Below are 19,504 nucleotides of genomic sequence, written 5' to 3' on the forward strand. Positions count from 1 at the left end.
TAGTACTACGTCATCTTTTTAAAAAATTGGTTTACAATATCCTTATTCACCAATTTCTCCATTTTCGGGAATATTCTGACCAGTACTACGTCATCTTTAAAAAATGGTTAACAATATCCTTATTCATCAATTTCTCCATCTTCGGGAATATTCTGACCAGTATTACGTCATCTTTAAAAAACGGTTAACAATATCCTTATTCACAAATTTCTCCGGAGACAATTTGTATTGGACCTCTGTTTGCCAAGTTCGCCATAATCGGAAACCTTATGAATATTATTTTTATTTGCCATCTCCAGAAACATTCTGAACATTACCATGAGTTTAACAATTTCGACAATCTGATTCGGACCTTTGTTCGTAAAGCTCGACATCTTCGGAAACATTCTGATAAGTGCCAAGTTCTCAATCTATTGAAACAATTTGAAAAGGAACCCTGCTTTCCAAGTTCGATACCAATGAAAAACAACAGCAATTATAACCAACAACATCTGAATTACAAATGTAATCCCTAGCTTGGACGACATTTCTTTTGAAAAAGGAAGAACATCTTAATAGTTATGTTGTTTAGATTTCGATCAGCACTGCTTTGTTACGCCGTTCAAATAATCGGACTTTACATCATTAAACAATAAATCTCAAGAAAAATAGCAATGGTACATATTTTTATCTGTACTGTTCTGCACTATTGATAGCTTCCTCCTTGTGGTATTCAATTCACCAGAAAGACAACCGAAACAGTCTAAAGTAAAAACATTTTTTTTCTCAAACATCCCAACTGACGATTAGGAGTATCACCAAAATCTAGTTACGTTTATATTTAAGAAATCCTAAATTTCAGTTCGCGCAATGAAGCATGTTTTTTTTTTACCTATTGCGCTGTTCTGCACTATTGTAGTTTAGTTTATAAAAAAGAAAAAAATGTGGACAGCGGATGGAATAGTTCTATTCTATTTCTAAATATTATTCTATACACGATTTCAACGAATACACTACCAGCAAATCGATGTATTTATGGTAATATTTTTATTTTTTGGGGGCTAAATTGGTGATCATTGGTGGATTATAATTCTTCACATTTTCAATGCTTTGTTTAAATCAGATGTGCAGTGAATCGTCTGACGGTTTGTTTTACAACGATAAAAGCATATCATTGGATTGTGTGGCGTTTCGTCTTACAAAGGTTAAAAGCGTATCTCTGAATTGTTATTTATTATCAAAATTCATTAATTGTTTTAAAGTAATATTACAACGACTTCTTAAATGTAATAACCCAGTGAACCTATATATTTGGAACGGCAACATTAGAATTGATTACGATTTGGAAATCTTCAAACATTGAGGCCTAAATAAGAGATTATCTTTCTTCCACATACACATTAGTCATGGGATGCTGTAGCCGTGCTTCCGGTTGGTCCAAGATAGGACTTCTCTGTGCCGTTTGTGCATTTGGGCTCCAGGCAGCTGGCTATGTAACAAATAATTGGATGGTATACAATACAGTACTTGATCTTAATGATCTACGTGTTGGGTTGTGGTGGTTTACCAACTGTTCGGCTGAAATAAGTTGTTTTTCGGTGCTTACACCGGATTCCTATAAATCTTGTAAGTATGAAATTTCACATTTTTTAAATGAATCAAAAGTAAAAGAGTATAACAAACATACTGAACACCAAGGCAAATTCAAAAGGGTAAGTACAAAAAAATCCTGACAAAATCAAACGCTATCAATCAACGGTACAAGTGAAAAACAACTGCCATATTCCAGACTTGATGCAGACATTTTCCGAAGAAAATAGTCTTTTAAACTTGTAATTCCTGATTTTATAGCTAGCGGAACCTCCCAACTGTATAACAGTTGTTTATAATATTGTTATATTGACAATATTGGAAAAGCAACCCAAATTTTGTTAAGAATTTTTTTAATTTTCTGCGAATATCTTTCACAACTTTTGATCTTGAATATATGTAAATATATTTGAATTGTTCGTATCCGATAGAACCTTACCCATAAAAAAGTTTGAATTTCTTTTTGAAAGAAGTAAAATAACAAAAATACTGAACTCAGAGGAAAATAAAATCGGAAAGTCCACAATCACATGGCAAAATCAAATGAAAAAACATACCAAAAGCGAATAGACAACTGTCATATTCCTGACTTGGTACAGGCATTTTCAAATGTAGAAAATGGCGGATTTAACCTGGTTTTATAGCGCTAAACTTCTCACTTTGCACGACAGTCTCATCAAATTCCGTTATATTTACAATGATGCGTGACTTTTTAAACAGATATAATAAATAAAATAGTCAAAATATGGGTACAGCAGTCATCATCGTTTTACTATTTTAAAAGAAACAGTTTCGCATGTCTGACATCAGAAAATTTATACGTCACATATTTTTGTCGTTCAATGTTTATACAAACAATTTTAAAATTTCACATGTGCAATGTTAGCAACAGGGTTACAAAAATCAAAAGTATGTTAGAATTAATATCAGAAATAGACCGATATTTAAAATAGTCTAAAAGTTCTATAGAATTTATTTTAATCAAAAAATGGTTCATTCCAATACGTGATTAAATAATTTTGACGTTTGTGGTTCCACGTATTTTCTAATTTGTAATAGAAATATGACATAATGACATATATTATATATATAGTGTTGTATCTTGAAACACTCTCTTTTGTTAAAATTGTCTCTCTTGGAACCACATCCTATCTCCATAATTCTATATCTATATATTTCTTTAAACCAATTAAATACACATGAAATTGAAAGAAAAAAGTTATAATTAATATCATACTTTTACAGTAACATTCACATTGACTGTAGGATTTGAAGGTGGATGTGCTGGATTGCTACTGGTAGCGATGATCATGTATTGGTGTTATGTAGCGGCAGATTGTAGTAGAAGGCGTGGAATGGCAGCTGCCATTATTATATTTCTTGTCTTAGCAGGTAAATCATTCTGTTCCCCATACATCTTTTCGTAATATGTATGTATTTATTGGTGATTAAGTAGGTTAAGGCTTATGTCTGCCTGGCATATTGTAAAGTTACCAGTCTGTCTGTAAACATTGTTTACCTCTAGATATATATACTTGTTAATATTAAATGTCTTTATAATTAATTATTAGTTATTATTGACAATAGCTCCAAAGCTATGCACAAATTGTATCTCTTACGTAAGTTGTTCTTTCTGTTTCAGTGTGTAGTTCAGCAGCTGGATTGGTACTGTGGATCTTGCAAATAGATTTTCCTTACTACGTTGCATGGTCAGCTGGACTTTCTGTTGTAGCTACTACATTTGCACTCATAGCAATGCTTTGTTTAGTTCCAGATCTAAAGGAATATCCATACGAAAAGTTACGCAAGAGGCCATCAGACAGAAAACGCCCTCTTCCTCTTGAAAAACAGACGATGTACACGAATCATGGTTCGGACAAAAAGAAGGGGAGCTCACTTGGCACTGATTATACCCAACGTAATTCATATGCAGACGTGAAAAGCAGTCGGGACTTTGGATACGATTATGGTGCACGTGACCCATACACGAAAAATAAGAATTTCATTGAAAATGACGACAGATTTTCACTTCACGTTGTTACACCATCAAGGCCCCCGAGAGCGGACTTCTTCACAAGTAAAGGAATGCATAAATATTGACCTCTCAGTAAATAAAGTTGATTTGTTATTAAACGATGTTTTGAACAAAAACAATTATGTAAAGATACAATTGCTGTAATGATGAAAATTGAAATTTGACTAACATCTCCGAATTAATTGTTATGTTTAAAATTTGACGTTTTATAGGTTGACTATATGAACATTCAAACATGTTTAAATAAAATAAAGACGTCAAATAAACTTTCATTGCAAATATTTCAGCCGTAATAAGGGGCGTAGCTACCTAAGGCTCGACTAGGCACGTGCCTATACATAAATTTGCCGATTATACCCCTTTTGGAAAAAAAAAAAAAAAAAAAAGTAAACATTTTAATTCTAATCCGTATTATTGCCAAATTAGGGAACTTGACTCCAGAAATAGCAGACAAAATTTACAACCTGTACCGTTCGGATTTAGGTGAAAAAAAACAATTTGAAGATGAGATAGCATGATGGGAAAGCCCGTTGGCGTATTGAAGACAACAGAACAGATAGACTTTTTGGTGTCCTTAACGTAACAAACGCCGATCTGTACCCTTCAGTGTATAGGATTATTTGGATTTTATTGACAATGCCTGTTTCATCGGCAACTAGTGAAAGATCCTTCAGCGCGATGAGACGCGTCAAATCCTACCTGAGATCGACAATGGGAGACGAGCGACTTTCAAACCTATCTCTTCTTCATATCCACCGACACCTCAATGTTGATGTTGATGCGAGTATAACTGATTTTATCGGCAGAAAAAAAACGTCCACTTGACTTTGAGTAAATGTATCATTGTCTTTGTGTATAAAACTGTATCTAAAAGTTCTTCATAAATGTTCAGAAATATTAAATTTGTTTAACCAATTTTTGCCCAAATTTGAGTTAAAAGATTCGTTCAAAAAAGTTGAAAATCTTTTCCTTTGACCCTCTGTGGGCCTTAATCTAAAACTAATCTGATCTACAGTGGGAATATTGTAAATATTTGTTTTTTTTTTTCAGAATTTTGTTTGTACTACGTTAATTCAGGTGTTAATGTAATATTATTCATAATTCTTCGAACTTTTCTTCATGAATATTATCATGATAAAAACCAGTAAATATGATATTTTTGTACACAAAATTATGCAACTAAAATGATGAAAACCGTTTTCCGTAGGGGAGCCCCCCAGAACCCCCTACCATGGCTCCGCCCTGGACCTGCAGGGGGGCCTAGAACGGCCCCAGAACCACCTACCATGGCTCCGCCCTGGACCTGCAGGGGGCCTAGAACGGCCCATAGACCCCCTGCCGATTTGTGCCTACAGTTGATCTGGAACCTAGCTACGCCCCTGGTAATCCATCAGCTGTCACTGTTTATTTTATGATCTCTATTGGTCAGTAGCGATTAATATATATGTTAAGTTTGACACTGGTATCATTGAAAGTCATACCAGAATGACCTCTAGTAGATGTCTGTTTTATCTACTGTCTAAATAAAGTATAAATCAACATGTTATGTGTTTATGATTATATACTATTCCTGTTAATGTAGATTGGAGGTCTAAATTAAAATCCATATTTGTTTTTGGAATAATTTGTCAAAATATAGTTTATATTATGGCTTTCTCAAATATACTACTATAACAAAAAGTATCGGTCACGGGAATTTTATTTCAGCTATCCAAACAAACAAACAGAATTGTCAGATTTTGTTTATGGTACTATTAGAAAACATAGTTTTGTGTGATAGAAAGAAAACGAACTGTAAACTGGTTTGTGTGATAGAAAGAAAACGAACTGTAAACTGGTTTGTGTGATAGAAAGAAAACGAACTGTAAACTGGTTTGTGTGATAGAAAGAAAACGAACTGTAAACTGTGAACAGAACTCTTACAATAGGCTTTCAAAATACAAACAAACAAACAAACAAACAAACGGTGACCTATAATAGTTGTTAATTTCTGTGTCATTTGGTCTCTTGTGAAGAGTGTCTCATTGGCAATCATAATATATCTTCTTTTCTATATAAACAAAAACAAAAAATTGGGTACGGCACATTGTTTTCTTGCTACAAAACAAAACACATTAATTCACAACACATAAAAATTATGCTATCTGAGTAATATCCCCTTATATGGCAAAGTTAGAAATTGATTCGAACACAATACATTCTGTATTTGTAAAAATCAGTAGCAAAAATATAAAACACATCTTTTTCTACATATAATGAAAAGTCTAAACAAATGAATGACATACATATACTTCTCTAAAAACATGCACTTTTCATTAACGACTAGATCTGCTATCTTACAATCCAAGATGGCAAAATCTGTACTTTGTGTTCATTCTTGTCAGTTTGAACTTTGTTGTAAGTCCTACGAGTTTCTTCTTTTATTTCTAATCTTATTGATTTGACTCTTTCAGTTTTATATAAGTATTTAAGATGTTGATCGATGTAAAACAGCAATCGATCCATCCATTTATTCTTGTGAGTTTGGCTATAAGGTTTTATATCATTTGGTTGCGAAAAACTGAAGTTACAGTGCGGACACGTCACATTTAGCATTTTTGTTTCATTTATAAAGGAACATGAATCAAGAACCGCAAATTTAATCTTGATCATGTGTTTAGTGGTAATAAGCTCCATAACATTTTGAGTGAGGCATTAAAGTTGAAATCACGATGGGAAATTAAAATTTCAACAATTTTAATTTATAAAAAAAACTCATGTACATTAAAAGTCAGTGAGGCCACCCAATTTTGAACTTGGTCTATATTTTGTTTTGGTAATCATTACATGTATAAGTTTTATCATACATGCATTTAGTTGGGGAAAACTAAAATCAAAGAACGGACACCAATTTAGACATGAAAAATTATCTTAAATGGCGTTATCAGAGACTCTATCTTACCGGTATTTATTTCACTGGCAAATGATTTCAAATGTCACTGATACATCCCGATGAATTAAGTTATCAAGTAGATGTTGGAAAAATCCAACGACATAATGGTGAAGGCAGTATGGTTTGGTCATCAAGCTATTTCATGTAATGTTGGGATCATTAATTGGTCTTACAGTTTCAGTTTCAACATGACTCTGCAATAGTAAATTTACCCTGACAACAATTTTGTATATAAAAATGCACTTAAAACTATTTATTAACAAATCAATTCTGTAGCCAAATAAGTAAGATATTCTTATATCATTGATTGTTATTGAATAGTTAATTGTTTTACTTTCCTTTAAATGTGTCAGTCATAATTCATCCGTATTATATCTTATTTCACCTTTATAATTTATTTCAATAGATATTTAGGTCAAATTCACCCTAGACTCCTTAAATCCTAACACATGTATGGAAACATTCTTTTTGTTTCAATTAAGCTATGACAAAACACATTTCATTAGTGAAGTCATTGTCTTACTGGGGCTGTCATGACTATTTGATAAGAATCGAAGACTCATAAACAAAGTGATGGCATGTTGTGGTGATGCTTCCGGTTGGGCTAAAGTTGGTTTCATCTGCATATTCCTTGCGTTTGGATTGCAGTCAGCTGCTTTTCTGACAAACTACTGGATGGTGTATAACACAGCTAAAGATCTGTTTGATATTAGAGTTGGGTTACTCTGGTACACAAATTGTACGTCTGCTTGTGCTACTTCTACAACTCCAAGTAGTTACCATTCGTGTAAGTAGAATTTGTGATTATTTTTCTTCATTCAGACCGAAGAGGGAGGATAGGAGGGTCCTGATCCCGAAATCCCGAGGTTAAAAACAAGCTTAAAAAAAATAAATCCCGACATCCCGGCCGAAATTCGAAAAAAGAATTCCCGGATCCCGAAAGGGTCAATCCTGAAATCCTGAGCTTAAAAACACCCGATCCCGGAGTCCCGGTTAAGGTCATATCCACCCTCACTAAAGCATTGGTGACGATGTTCAATCCGTAGATAAGGTGAACGAAAGAATAGATTTCTTACATTCTTAAACAGATTAATAGGTCTAAGTTTTATTGATGCTTTATTTGTTTCATAATGTTAAAAAATACTGTTCCTTTTAAAAATTATTTTATTATGCTTTAAGTTTTGTTGCTGATCTTTTTTATTTGTTTTCTAATCACCGCAAAATTTGCTCATATAAAGGAGGTATGTGAGAATAAACCAAAATTGACAGAATTTTTTCAATCTTTTCGATAATGTAGTTTTATTGTGACTGGGTAAACATTATAATAATAAAAATGATAGGTAACTTATCGTTTTTTCAAGCTACAGGTTTTAAAAAATGAAACATCGTGTATTTTGAAAATGAAGGGTAAACTAAATGATTGAACAGTAAAAAATAAATACGAGAAGATAACTCTTATGAAAATGTTTTCAAAATATACATATAAAAAAAAAGATAGAGTCCCCGTACTTCTTCCGCTGCTATAACATACAACAGAAAAAAATATATTGTCTATTTCTTTAGAAATTGTACAACTTCAGTTTGACCTCCCTTTTATACGCTCATTTTAAAAAAGGGATAATCAAGCAATATATTCTGTTTGTACAAATATTAGTTGTTGTTTTTTAATTTATTTTCAGTATTCTTCACCCTGACCAAGATATTTGAAGGTGTAACTATCGGACTATTTTTCATCATTGTTGTGATTTACGCCTTCTACGTGCTAGCAGACAGAAGCAGAACAAGGGCAACAGCCATATCTTTGATAATCATACTAGTCACATCGGGTAAATACATATTGATACAACGAATAGATTATTATGATTACTAGCAATCAAGCCGGTTTCCGAAATCTTTTTAACTACATATATAGCGATCACATTGAAAATTTGGTGGTCCGTTTTTGTTGTTGTTTCATTTGGAATCGCCACCTATGAAATAATGCGTATGAAAATAATTACAGATTATTTAGTTTTGTGTTGTCAAAAACTGTTTCGGTGTTTTGGATAAATTTTCATACTTATTAGGATAGGATTCTAGCATCGTAGTAAAATCTTTGAATAATGTTTTAATCGGTACTAAAATTATTCTTAATTTTGATAAATGAAAATGATAGATTAACTCTACGCAAATATGTATTGCTAAACAGTTAAGAGCTCTCACAATGTAGGTGTAGTTTGGCTATGCATCAGGTCGTACATTTTACATTGCGATGACCTTGAGGTCATTCCGATGTATTCCTAGATTTCCATTATATAAATTAGTTTTGGGTTTGTAACTGATCTATAAACATGATAAATACGAGAACATAAACGAGTGCAAAATAACTTCAGTGATATTGTTGGCTTTTTTCAAAACTACCTCTACCCTTTTTTATTGGGAAAATATGCGTCGTTTTCATCAAATTGGGAAATTTAAAATAAACCACAAATTTGACTGAAACTTCAATTTACAGACCACTCTTCAAGAGTCAACCCCTACTTTGAAATAAGAACCCTTTTTGTCAGTGATTATACATAAATAGACCCTCAAATCTGCACATAAAGTCATTTTAGGTATGAAAAATGTTTAAATGAGCGTTTTTCAGTTTGTATTCTGGCACAATTACTACTGAGACTGCACTGTTTTGGGAAAAAGTTGTCTTTTTGGGAATAATTTTGAGCCATTTTTTTTTTCAAATTGGGATTCTTCTCCAGGGGAAAAAGCCTTTATTCTCCACTAATTTAAGGCAAACAATATCACTGATAACGTTCCTTATCGTTTGATATAAATTAGGTTGGTCCCCTCCGTAAAACATTCAGTATGCCTTCGGAATATGCAAATATTAACGGTCGGTATGAGCTAATGATGGCCTTGAACTTGAACGTTTTGGTTCCCGGTTTGACGACGTCCACATACGGTACCAGTTGAAATGGCGTTAAACGTCAGACTGAAGTAATTTCTTGATCATTTCGTGGAAACATCCCAAACTCATTAATTCTTGATTTTATAATAGGGGGAAACATAATTATATTAAAGCAAAGGCTTTGTATAGGGCATCGGCAAAATAGCAAATATGATATTTGATAATACAATTAATTTAAAAATAATTGTATTATATGTCTCTGATATAACTGAGCTAATTCTATAGAAATATATTGCATCATCATAAATTTGATAAAAAAAATAATATACAAATATAGACAACCGCATAGCTCCAAAAAATATTGCTTTTAAAATACTAGCTAGCTATTTGAATTGTATACCATATCTTTAAATAAAATAGTTTTCAACTTGGCTTCCGCTTACCAGGGACTTACTATTCTAACGGGACTTGTCTCTATTAGTTTTTTAATTAATTTTAATTAATTTATTATCATGTATACATAATGATAAAATGTCCCTCTGCTAACTTAATATATTCTATTTTTCCAGCGCCGGCAAAATGACACTAAATTAATGGTGCCGGTAAAATAGTTATTTCTATAAAAATAGGCTATTTTGCCGGTTTGAACTAAGATATTTCACACAGTGCCGGCAAAATAGTAACTGCCTTTTATTTAACAACAAAGAAATATAGATTACATGTCGACTGCTTTCCTCATTCAATAATTTTCGTGAAATGTACGAGCTTATCATAGATAGCCGATAGAGCAACAATATAATTTATAGGTCAATAAATGAGGGGGGTTAGGACGGGTCCTGATCCCGAAACCCGGGCTTAAAAACACGAAATCCCGAGGTCCCGAATTTAAATAAATTAAAATCCCGACATCCCGAAATTCGGAAAAAAGAAATCCCGGATCCCGAAATCCTGAGCTTAAAAAAAAAACGATCCCGATAAGGCCTCCTATCCCTTCCTCTTAAATCTCATAAAGGCTGGAAAAAAAACTTTATTGGTGGTACACCATCAGGCTTTTGTTTGATATACATGAGTGTGTGTGTGGGGGGGGGGGGGGTGCTAAATCGCTGTTGTTTTGAAACTCTCTACCTTTAAGCTTTCATTTCTTGAATTACACATTCCAAGCCCCCCCCCCCCCCCTTTCCATTTTTTTAATCCCACATCCCTACTTTTATCTATCCCTGTCCGGTAAACAAAAAAATGTATGCCCTCCTTTCAACTGGTGTATTGTAGGTTTTTTTCAGTCCCAAAATTTTTAAAATATGAAGCCTATTCTTGTTTTGAAGCATCCCACCTGGACAATTATAAAGTACATGCCATTCTTTCAACTTCCAAACTTTTTTACAGTGCTTTATTTTTTTGTATGCTATAAATCAATAATCATTTACAGTAATGACATGAGCGTATGATACGCCCGTCACATTTACACAGATTACTCTGACGTCCAACGGTTGTTTTGCCAGACAAGCTTGGGCCGTGGGATCACGTCTTGCAGAGTAATCTCGGACTACAAAGTTTCATGAGAACTGCTGAAAGCATTTTTTAGTTTTTGTCCGAATCTAGAGAAATCCCTTTTTCTGACAAGTATATGACTCTGTAACTCAGAAACGTGAAATCTGAAATTTATAAAAATCAAAAGGGAGCTCTTGTCAATAGATATAAACAATTCACCAAAATCTCGCAAGTTGGTGAAAGCATTCTTTTTAATGAAAAAAAAAACTCAACTTGGAAACGTAAAATATATTTATCAAATAAAACAAAAGGGAGTTCACGTCAATAGATAAAAAACAAAGTTTTATGAAAATTGGTAAATGGGTTTGTCAAGAATTTCAATAACGGCCGGGAAACAGACTAGATATAAATACATCTCTTCAATGAATACTGATAGAAATATTTTTGTTTACAACATAAATTAATAATATGAAAATGTTTTGTAGTTAGATATATAAGTAAAAAACCATTGATAATATCAATGCACACGCACCGAAAAATTGTGTCAAAGTATGCGGAAGAGAAGAATATCTCAAAGAACGTTTTACGAAGACCGGTAACTCTGTAATTGTTTTTGCGGGAAAATATGAATGCCTACTCGGCGTATCTAATCTTTTAGAAAAATCGATTTTTTACAGAAAAGTATCAACTACTATTATTAGAATAGTAGAATAGAATGATATTCAAATGGATGTAAATTATGCATACATGTATCTGTTATTTTAATATAATATATAACAGCAAATCAGTGTATACATACGGTGAAGTTGAATTTCCTGTCATTTATTCATTATCCACGCATGCACTTGTCTCAGAAAAAAATATATCTCTTTACATTAACCTCAGTTTCAGGTATAAAGAGATATGTGATTTTTTTTTCTGATACAAGTGCTTTTGACCATCCACAAGAACTTGTGGTCATACAATGCTCAGTACTTCAGTACTTTATAGATTCACGGTTTGTTTGTGACGTGTTTACAATTAATCCGTTGAAAGTGCACCAACTGAAATTTAGTCTTGGAGAACACCCTTCATCTAGTAGTTGCAATTGACTTTCAACTAGATTCCAGTTACTGTTAGTACTCATATTTCGGTATTACTCATATTTCTCTATTGCTTTTTTTTAATTTTTGTTGCGTCGTACCTCAATCTATATGGAATTAATCTATTTAAACTGGTACAACCCTGCTATATATTTATTGGTTGACGTCCATTGTTGTCTGTCATATTTATTTTCATTTATTGTTTTTATTTTTATAAATCAGACCAATACGTTGGTTTTTCGTTTGAATTGTTTCACATTTTTCATTATAGTTGACTACATGATTTGGGTTTCGCTATTACTAAAAGCCGTACAGTGACTTTTAACTGCTTACTGAGCCAATACAATCAGGCTACTTACATCCACAACAAATCGGTTCTGGTGATTCGCTTGCAATTTCATTTTCAATCATATCACATATTCCGGTTATTTGTATATGGGGAAATAAATGGTAACAATCCATTGTGTCCCTAGTATGAAATACCTGATTTCTTGACGTGTTTTGTTAAATCACGGTAGGCATAGTGTCCGGCTAGGATCGTGGTTTTTCGAGTGATTTGGTCCATTTTTTTCGAGTGTAGTTCGGGCTTTTTCGAGTGACAAAACATGCGATAAGTTCAATTAACGGACATTTCGTAATCATAACAGTTTTTAACATTACTACCCATCTTATATTGAATACTTTATATGTTTTGATCAACAAAGAAGTTCAATGTCCTTGTATTTAATTTAAAAAATCAGTGTTTGTTATTGTCCGGGTTTTTTCGAGAGCAAGTGTGAAATCGTCCGGGTTTTTAGACAAATGGTCCGGGTTTTTTACAGAAAATTTGAAGGTATTCTAGGCTTTAAAATTGTCTTTTTTCTAGTTTATAACTATAATTAAGTGAACGACAATATCATATATTCCCAATAAGTCATCAAAAACATATCAAAATGAATCTTTTTTCAATTAAAAGCAAATATTCTGTTTGGAGAGCGTTATACAACTATTTTCCAGTGTTTATTTAGAAATAACTTGATCCTTAAAAAAAATAAATGTCTATAACATTATGCAGGGAACTCACATTCATTTTAACTTCATTTCATGCTACTTATGATTTTACAGTTAATAATATTTCTTGTGGTGAACTCCGGAGATTAATAAAAGAAACCTATTATTAAAAGAAACATAATAAAAACACACACACTTAATCCATCCCATTTTTATTGCCATTGAACACAAAATTTGAATAAAATTTCAGATAAAGTCAACAATGAAATGAATAGTTCATTAGCCTAAATATGATCCTTTGAGCGTTTTACAATAAAAGTGTGAATTTCAGACCTAAAAAAAAAATGAAAAATCAACATGTCTAAAATTTTATTTCAAGAGTTATTTTGAATACCTCTACTATAGCCCTGTTTGTATTTAAAACGTGCAATCTTAAATACTCTCAGTTTAAAATAATATTATTTTCATAGTTTATGTACTGTTGCGTAGGAAAGATTTGTCCACTACAAAACTGCTTCTAAACGCACATCTTATTGCATTTTAATGTCACCTATAGACATTCCAGTTTGTATTACTTTATATACTAGAAAGATCTCATTTTTTTCTGAATTGGAGAACTATTTGTATCGATATAACTTAGACAGTACTTCATATATGAAGGTTCAACTCATGTTACGTAGTGGACATTTTGATGAGTTTCGTAGTTGACAAAACCGTTTCGTAGTGAACAAAAAAATTCGTAGTTTACATCAACCCTATTCTATGATAATAATTAAAACATACTGAAAATTACAAGGTTTTGTCAGGGACACACCTTCTAAAATTAAAAATTATTTGTAAAAAGCTGTTTATTAAAATATATTGGCTCTAACATACTTTTGAATAGTTAAAGAACTTATATGAAGTAAAAAACAACATTTATTTCTATTTTTTTACAATATTTTAGAGTATGAATGTTGAACAGTTGGTCTAGGGACATGCCGTTTTTTTTTTTTTTTTAACCATTCAGGAATCAATATCTTATTAGCCATCTAAAAAAAGTATGTTTCTATGTTAAATCTAATTCAATGAACTGACTGCACAAAAAAAAATATTGGTTGAGATAAAACACATTTTTTTAAAGTGGTTGGGACAAGAAATCACGTGTCCTTCCATTATTACCGAACTGAACAAAGAAATAACACGACGGGTGCCGTATACGGTGCAGCAAATGCTTACCCTTCCAAGCTCCTTCGGAGCACATGATTTTACTCCCGGTTTTATTGGAGTTCGTGTTGTTTCTTATTATTATTTATAACTGTTGATGTAAATGTCCTTTGGTTTTGTGAGTCTTTGTTTACTCCTTGGTTTTGATTGTTATTGTCTTATTGAAAAAAAACGCCCCTTTAGCAAAGATAGACAAATAAAATGTGTATATTATATGCTAGATTGTCCAATGCTTCGAACGACACCAGGAACAGAATTGTAATGTCTTGATTAATATTCTTATTTTCCAATTTTTAGACACTTTTCTTTCATGGAAAGGAAGTTATCATGGTGTTTAGTTGCTGTATGACCAATTATTATATTTGCATAATCAGACTCCTCCTCACAGATGTAGCATTTAGTCATTTTCGATTTCCATTTCTTAAACAATAAAATAAATAATACAAGATACAAGACAAATAGATAATGAAATATCTAAGATGTATACTCTTTTAAGAACAAACATACATCTCATCTTATACAATATATTTATGTACGTCTCAATTAGAATTGTCTATGCTTATGTTCCGGACCATATGAGTATTAGTACCATACGCGTATGGTCACGACCATTTGCGTATACTCATATGGTCAAACTGTACGCGTATGGTCGGACCATATGATAAATATAGGAAGATGTGGTATATATGAGTGTCAATGAGACAACTCTCCATCCAAATAACAATTTATAAAAGTAAACCATTATAGGTCAAGGTACGGCCTGCAACACGGGGCCTTTGCTCACACCAAACAACAAGCTATCAAGGGCCCTCAAAATAACTAGTTCAAAACCATTCAAACGGGAAACTAACGGTTTAGGGGTGGGGTGGGCTAGACAAAAAAGAAAATTTTAAACGAACGATATATTTATTTTACTTGGCGAAAAAAGTAATAAAGTGGCGAAAAATATATTGATTTGGCGAAAGAGGTGGCGAAAAAAAATAATTGCCAAAGGGGAAACCCAATGTGGGACCATATAGGTATACAATAGAAACGATTCAATAATACAATAAACTTATCTATAACAATGACGTCACGGTTACATGAAATGTATTAATTTTATAGTTCAAAGGCTACCCAAAATAGCACAAGTTACAAAGTTGAAACTCATTGTCTTTCAATTTATTGTCTTAATATGTGTGTATCTGTTTTCTGTAAGTCTGTAGTATCAATTATTAGACTCTTTATCATATCGACCTTTTTGTCAGTTAGTAAAACAGTTGAACTCTTGTTTAACAGTTCATTAAGACATTTTTGGAAGTTATCTTCAAAGTCGACATTTTGCTGTTCAGTAATAGTTATCCCATGAGATCCAAATACTTATATGGTCCGGAACACTCACTTTAGATTGTTCACATTACGGATATATACTGTACATGCAATTTATAAGATACAAATGAACGATACTTGTTTCGTGATAAAATGCAAGTATTGATACACCATGTGCCTTGAAAGTACTTAATTTGAATCTTTATTTTATTGTTTTTAAACGTAAACACATAAAATTTTTAGCTATAAGAAATGTGTATAATCACTCGATAAAAAAGGACACACTCGAAAAAGCCCGGACTGCTCTCGAAAAAACCCGGACATGAAAAACTGAATTTAGTCTCAAAATGTCGTTTTCAATGCAATAACAATAGTTTTTGTAAAGTGTCTGTATATCTTAGGATATATAGATTCTATGTATGCATTTCCGTCGACATTTGCATTGGTATGTGTAAGATAATGGCTTTATTCGGTATTTTGGAATAAAAGCATTTTAAGGCTAAATTTAACTTTTTAAACGAAAAGCAATGTCAGAATGATACTATCTTTATACCTAAAATACTAATATATCATTTATAACCTTGTATATCAAACTTAAGCTTCTATATCACGTCTTGTTAGAAAAGAAGTCTGTTTGTTTACATTTTTGATCATATTCACTCGAAAAAAAAGTGGTCACACTCGAAAAAGCCCGATCAAATCACTCGAAAAACCACGATCCTAGCCGGACACTATACTTACCGTGAAATCATTACTTGTAAATTGTTGTTGTGTTCAATCAATTAAAATTGAGAATGGAAATGGGGAATGTGTCAAAGAGATTTATTTTTTTTTATTAATTTGCTTTTTTGATCTACTTGGACATGCCAATATACTGACTAGGGTTGAAATACTGAAAGTTACAGTGTGTCATTGATATCTCTAAGAAATTATCACCTTTATGAAGATTAATACATATTTGTTGTATTACAGTATTATTTCCGATTGCTGGAATTGTATTATGGATCCTGCAGATAGATTTTCCATATTTCCTAGCGTGGTCGGCTGGAATGTCCATGATAGCAACAGGATTAGCATTTTTTTCAATGCTATGCTTGATTCCAGATTTAAAAGAATATCCATACTACAACAAAATGGCGATCGTTCCAACGGACAATTTCTTTGATGATATGCAGTATCGGAAATACGATACTAAAAAGAACACGTATGTGGACAAAGACAAGATTGAAAGAGAACCGAAACGAAAACCTCACTTGAAAGATCCATATTCGATGAAAGATTCCTACATGGATGATGAAATAGATAGAAAAGCCCTAATGGTAACTCCATCTAGACCACCTAGATATGATTTTCTGAAGCAAAATCCCTTGTCAACAAAATACTAATATCAGTTACTGTATATACTATGTTTAAGTGCAAATTACAATTTTTACAGACTTTTTGTACAAGTTATTAGTATTGCGATATCCGCCTTCTTTCACCGCCGTTCTTTTCCCAAAATATACCTTTAAAACGGACTGTCTCCTTTAAGGAATAAAGCTGCAAATGACGAATAACTCGGCAGATTCGATATATGAAATATATCAAACCACTTAGCACCCAATTCATCGTTTAACAACTTTGTATAAGTACAAGACTGTAGGATGTAGTCCTTTTAACATAGTAATGATAAGACAACAAATCAATGCAAATTGACTTGTTTCTTCCAATATGCTAAGAGTTTATGAAAACTCTGATATTGTATTTAAAAGTATACAAATTATAAATTGTACATGCATGATTACGATTTGACGAAACATATGAATATACGAGTGCCTGTGTTTTAATCTGAGAACATTGATGTACTTTTGTATTATCATTACATATATGTGTAAAATGTCAATCAGTTCTTTGGTCTTACTTTTCAGTTTATCATCAAATGCAAAGATTCTTATAAGTCGTCCCTCTACAGATTAGACACATTGCTAAGTTCTACTAAAGAAAGACATTTTAAAATGTATATTATATCTTTAACTTTTATGACGCTTGTGATGTATTGTGCTATATTGTTAATTTCATATATGCTATCAACCCTATTGACGTATAATTGCATTGAATAAACATATTATAAGACTATCATTTGACTTTCACGATTCGTTTCTGTTAACAATGGCCGACATTGCTAAAATAGAACATAGGCTGTATCATCTTGAAAATCGGTATGAATAGGGAAGTTCTGTTTGGGCAGAAATATTGAGAATGTTGAGATCTACCTGCTATTCAACATGCAACATTCTAATTGTCAAATCTGTCAGACGTGTTCTTATAGGAGTTATTGACCTTAAATGTATTTTTTATTTACATCTTTGCGTATTATTTGGAAAAATATAACAGCTAAAAAGAAACATTGTAGAAAAAAATATCAGCAGGACAAGATATTTACTTGAAAAATTATTATAGATATGTAGAAACTTTAAATAGCAAATATGATCAGCAAAACTAGATCTGCAACAGCTATCCGCAGCCATAACTCATATATAAAGTCGACTAGTTGATGGGGTTGTTGCCGTTTAATTTAAGGTAGCTGAATACAAAGATTTTTTCAATCCCAATCAGACAACTTTAAACTGGTGTAATTCATTTCATCCTTATTTATATTTTATAAACGAGGTACCAAAAGAAAGAAAAAAGATTAATCTTTCATATTGTGATAATTTCATTATGACGTAATTATTACATAAATAATTATTATGTAATTAGTTGCTATATTGTGATGTCCACACTTGAATGAATTTAGCGTCTTTGTTCGTCATAGCATCACAAAATATTCTGTCTATAAATTCTTGTACAACACAGCTTGACCTCCAAAACTGTGTCTTGGAAACAGGCAATACATACAGAATGTGGCGGGGTTAAACATGTTAGCGGGATAACAACAATCCCCTAACCTGGGACAGTGGTGTAACAGTACAAAGCGCTCAGTCCTCCACAAAGATGAAACAGTAGTGTAGCAGTACAATATAAGAACAGAATTAGATTAGAATGAAATTCAAAACAGTGTAGCTGTGGCCATTGATTGACACATTAAAATCATCCATTGACTGGGACAATTTACGTGAACGTTTGTCTGTAACGACCACTGTTCACGAGGTACCTACGATAGACATTTAAACTGTGGGGTCACCAAAGGTTTCTTAACGCCTTTAATTATAAAATAATTCGAAAAATTAATCAGGAATAACCTTTGTGTTTTGATTTATATAATTGTAATAAATCAAAATGTCGTGTTTTTTCTGATTAATTTTTCGAATTACTTTATTTAGGTGTTGAGAACCTTTGGTGACCCCATAGTTTAAGTGTCTTTAAAAAGTACATAGTGAGCATTGGTCGTTACATACAAACGTTCACCTAAATTGTCCCAGTCAATGGATGCTTTTAATGTGTCAATCAATGGCCACAGCTACACTGTTTTGAATTTCATTCTAACTCAAACGATCGGTACAAGACACACAAAAGACAACTATAACATTAAGACAATAGACTCAAAGCATCGAACTAAGAGTATTTGCAATTACTGGAAGTTTGTTCAAAGCTACCTGCAACTAGTACTGAAATATCATCCCCCCAGACTGAAGTATCATCAGTACACAACCAACTGTTTTATTAAAAAAAATCTAAAGAAACGTCCACTATACGTTATCCTTACATATAGATCCATATACAATGAAAGATTTTGAAAAGTGGTAGTCCATGTAGTCCAAAGGTTTTGAGTCCCAAGTCAGGAGCCTGTAAGTCAGTGGTTGTCGTTTGTTACTGTATTACTTATTTGTTTTTCGTTCACTTTATTTTGTACATTAATTAGGCTGTTTTAGTTTTCTCCTTTGAATGGTTTTACATTTGTGATTTCTGGTTCTTTTATAGCCGATTATGTGGTATTAGCTTTGCTTATTGTTGAGGGCTGTATGGTGACCTATGGCTGTTATTTTTTGTGTCATCATCAAGTTGGTCTCTTTGAAGAGTTGTCTCATTAC

The 19,504-nt window shown here is 32.5% G+C and overlaps 1 protein-coding gene and 1 long non-coding RNA gene across 2 annotated transcripts; both read left to right on the top strand.

Moving 5' to 3' along the window:
• The first annotated feature begins 1,225 nt into the window (after positions 1–1,225).
• LOC143073533 (uncharacterized) lies at positions 1,226–5,148 on the top strand. Its single transcript, XM_076249168.1, has 3 exons — positions 1,226–1,605; positions 2,815–2,961; positions 3,212–5,148. Exons 1-3 carry the CDS (start codon positions 1,386–1,388, stop codon positions 3,667–3,669), a joined length of 825 nt encoding a protein of 274 aa, XP_076105283.1. The 5' UTR covers positions 1,226–1,385; the 3' UTR covers positions 3,670–5,148.
• Positions 5,149–7,080: 1,932 nt separating this feature from the next.
• On the top strand, positions 7,081–16,643 carry LOC143073534 (uncharacterized). The gene is made up of 3 exons (XR_012977522.1): positions 7,081–7,323; positions 8,216–8,362; positions 16,467–16,643. It is a non-coding gene; the product is annotated as an uncharacterized LOC143073534 (long non-coding RNA).
• The last annotated feature ends 2,861 nt before the right edge of the window (positions 16,644–19,504 follow it).

This window comes from Mytilus galloprovincialis, chromosome 4, assembly GCF_965363235.1.
Source record: "Mytilus galloprovincialis chromosome 4, xbMytGall1.hap1.1, whole genome shotgun sequence".
NCBI classification, from domain to species: domain Eukaryota; kingdom Metazoa; phylum Mollusca; class Bivalvia; order Mytilida; family Mytilidae; genus Mytilus; species Mytilus galloprovincialis.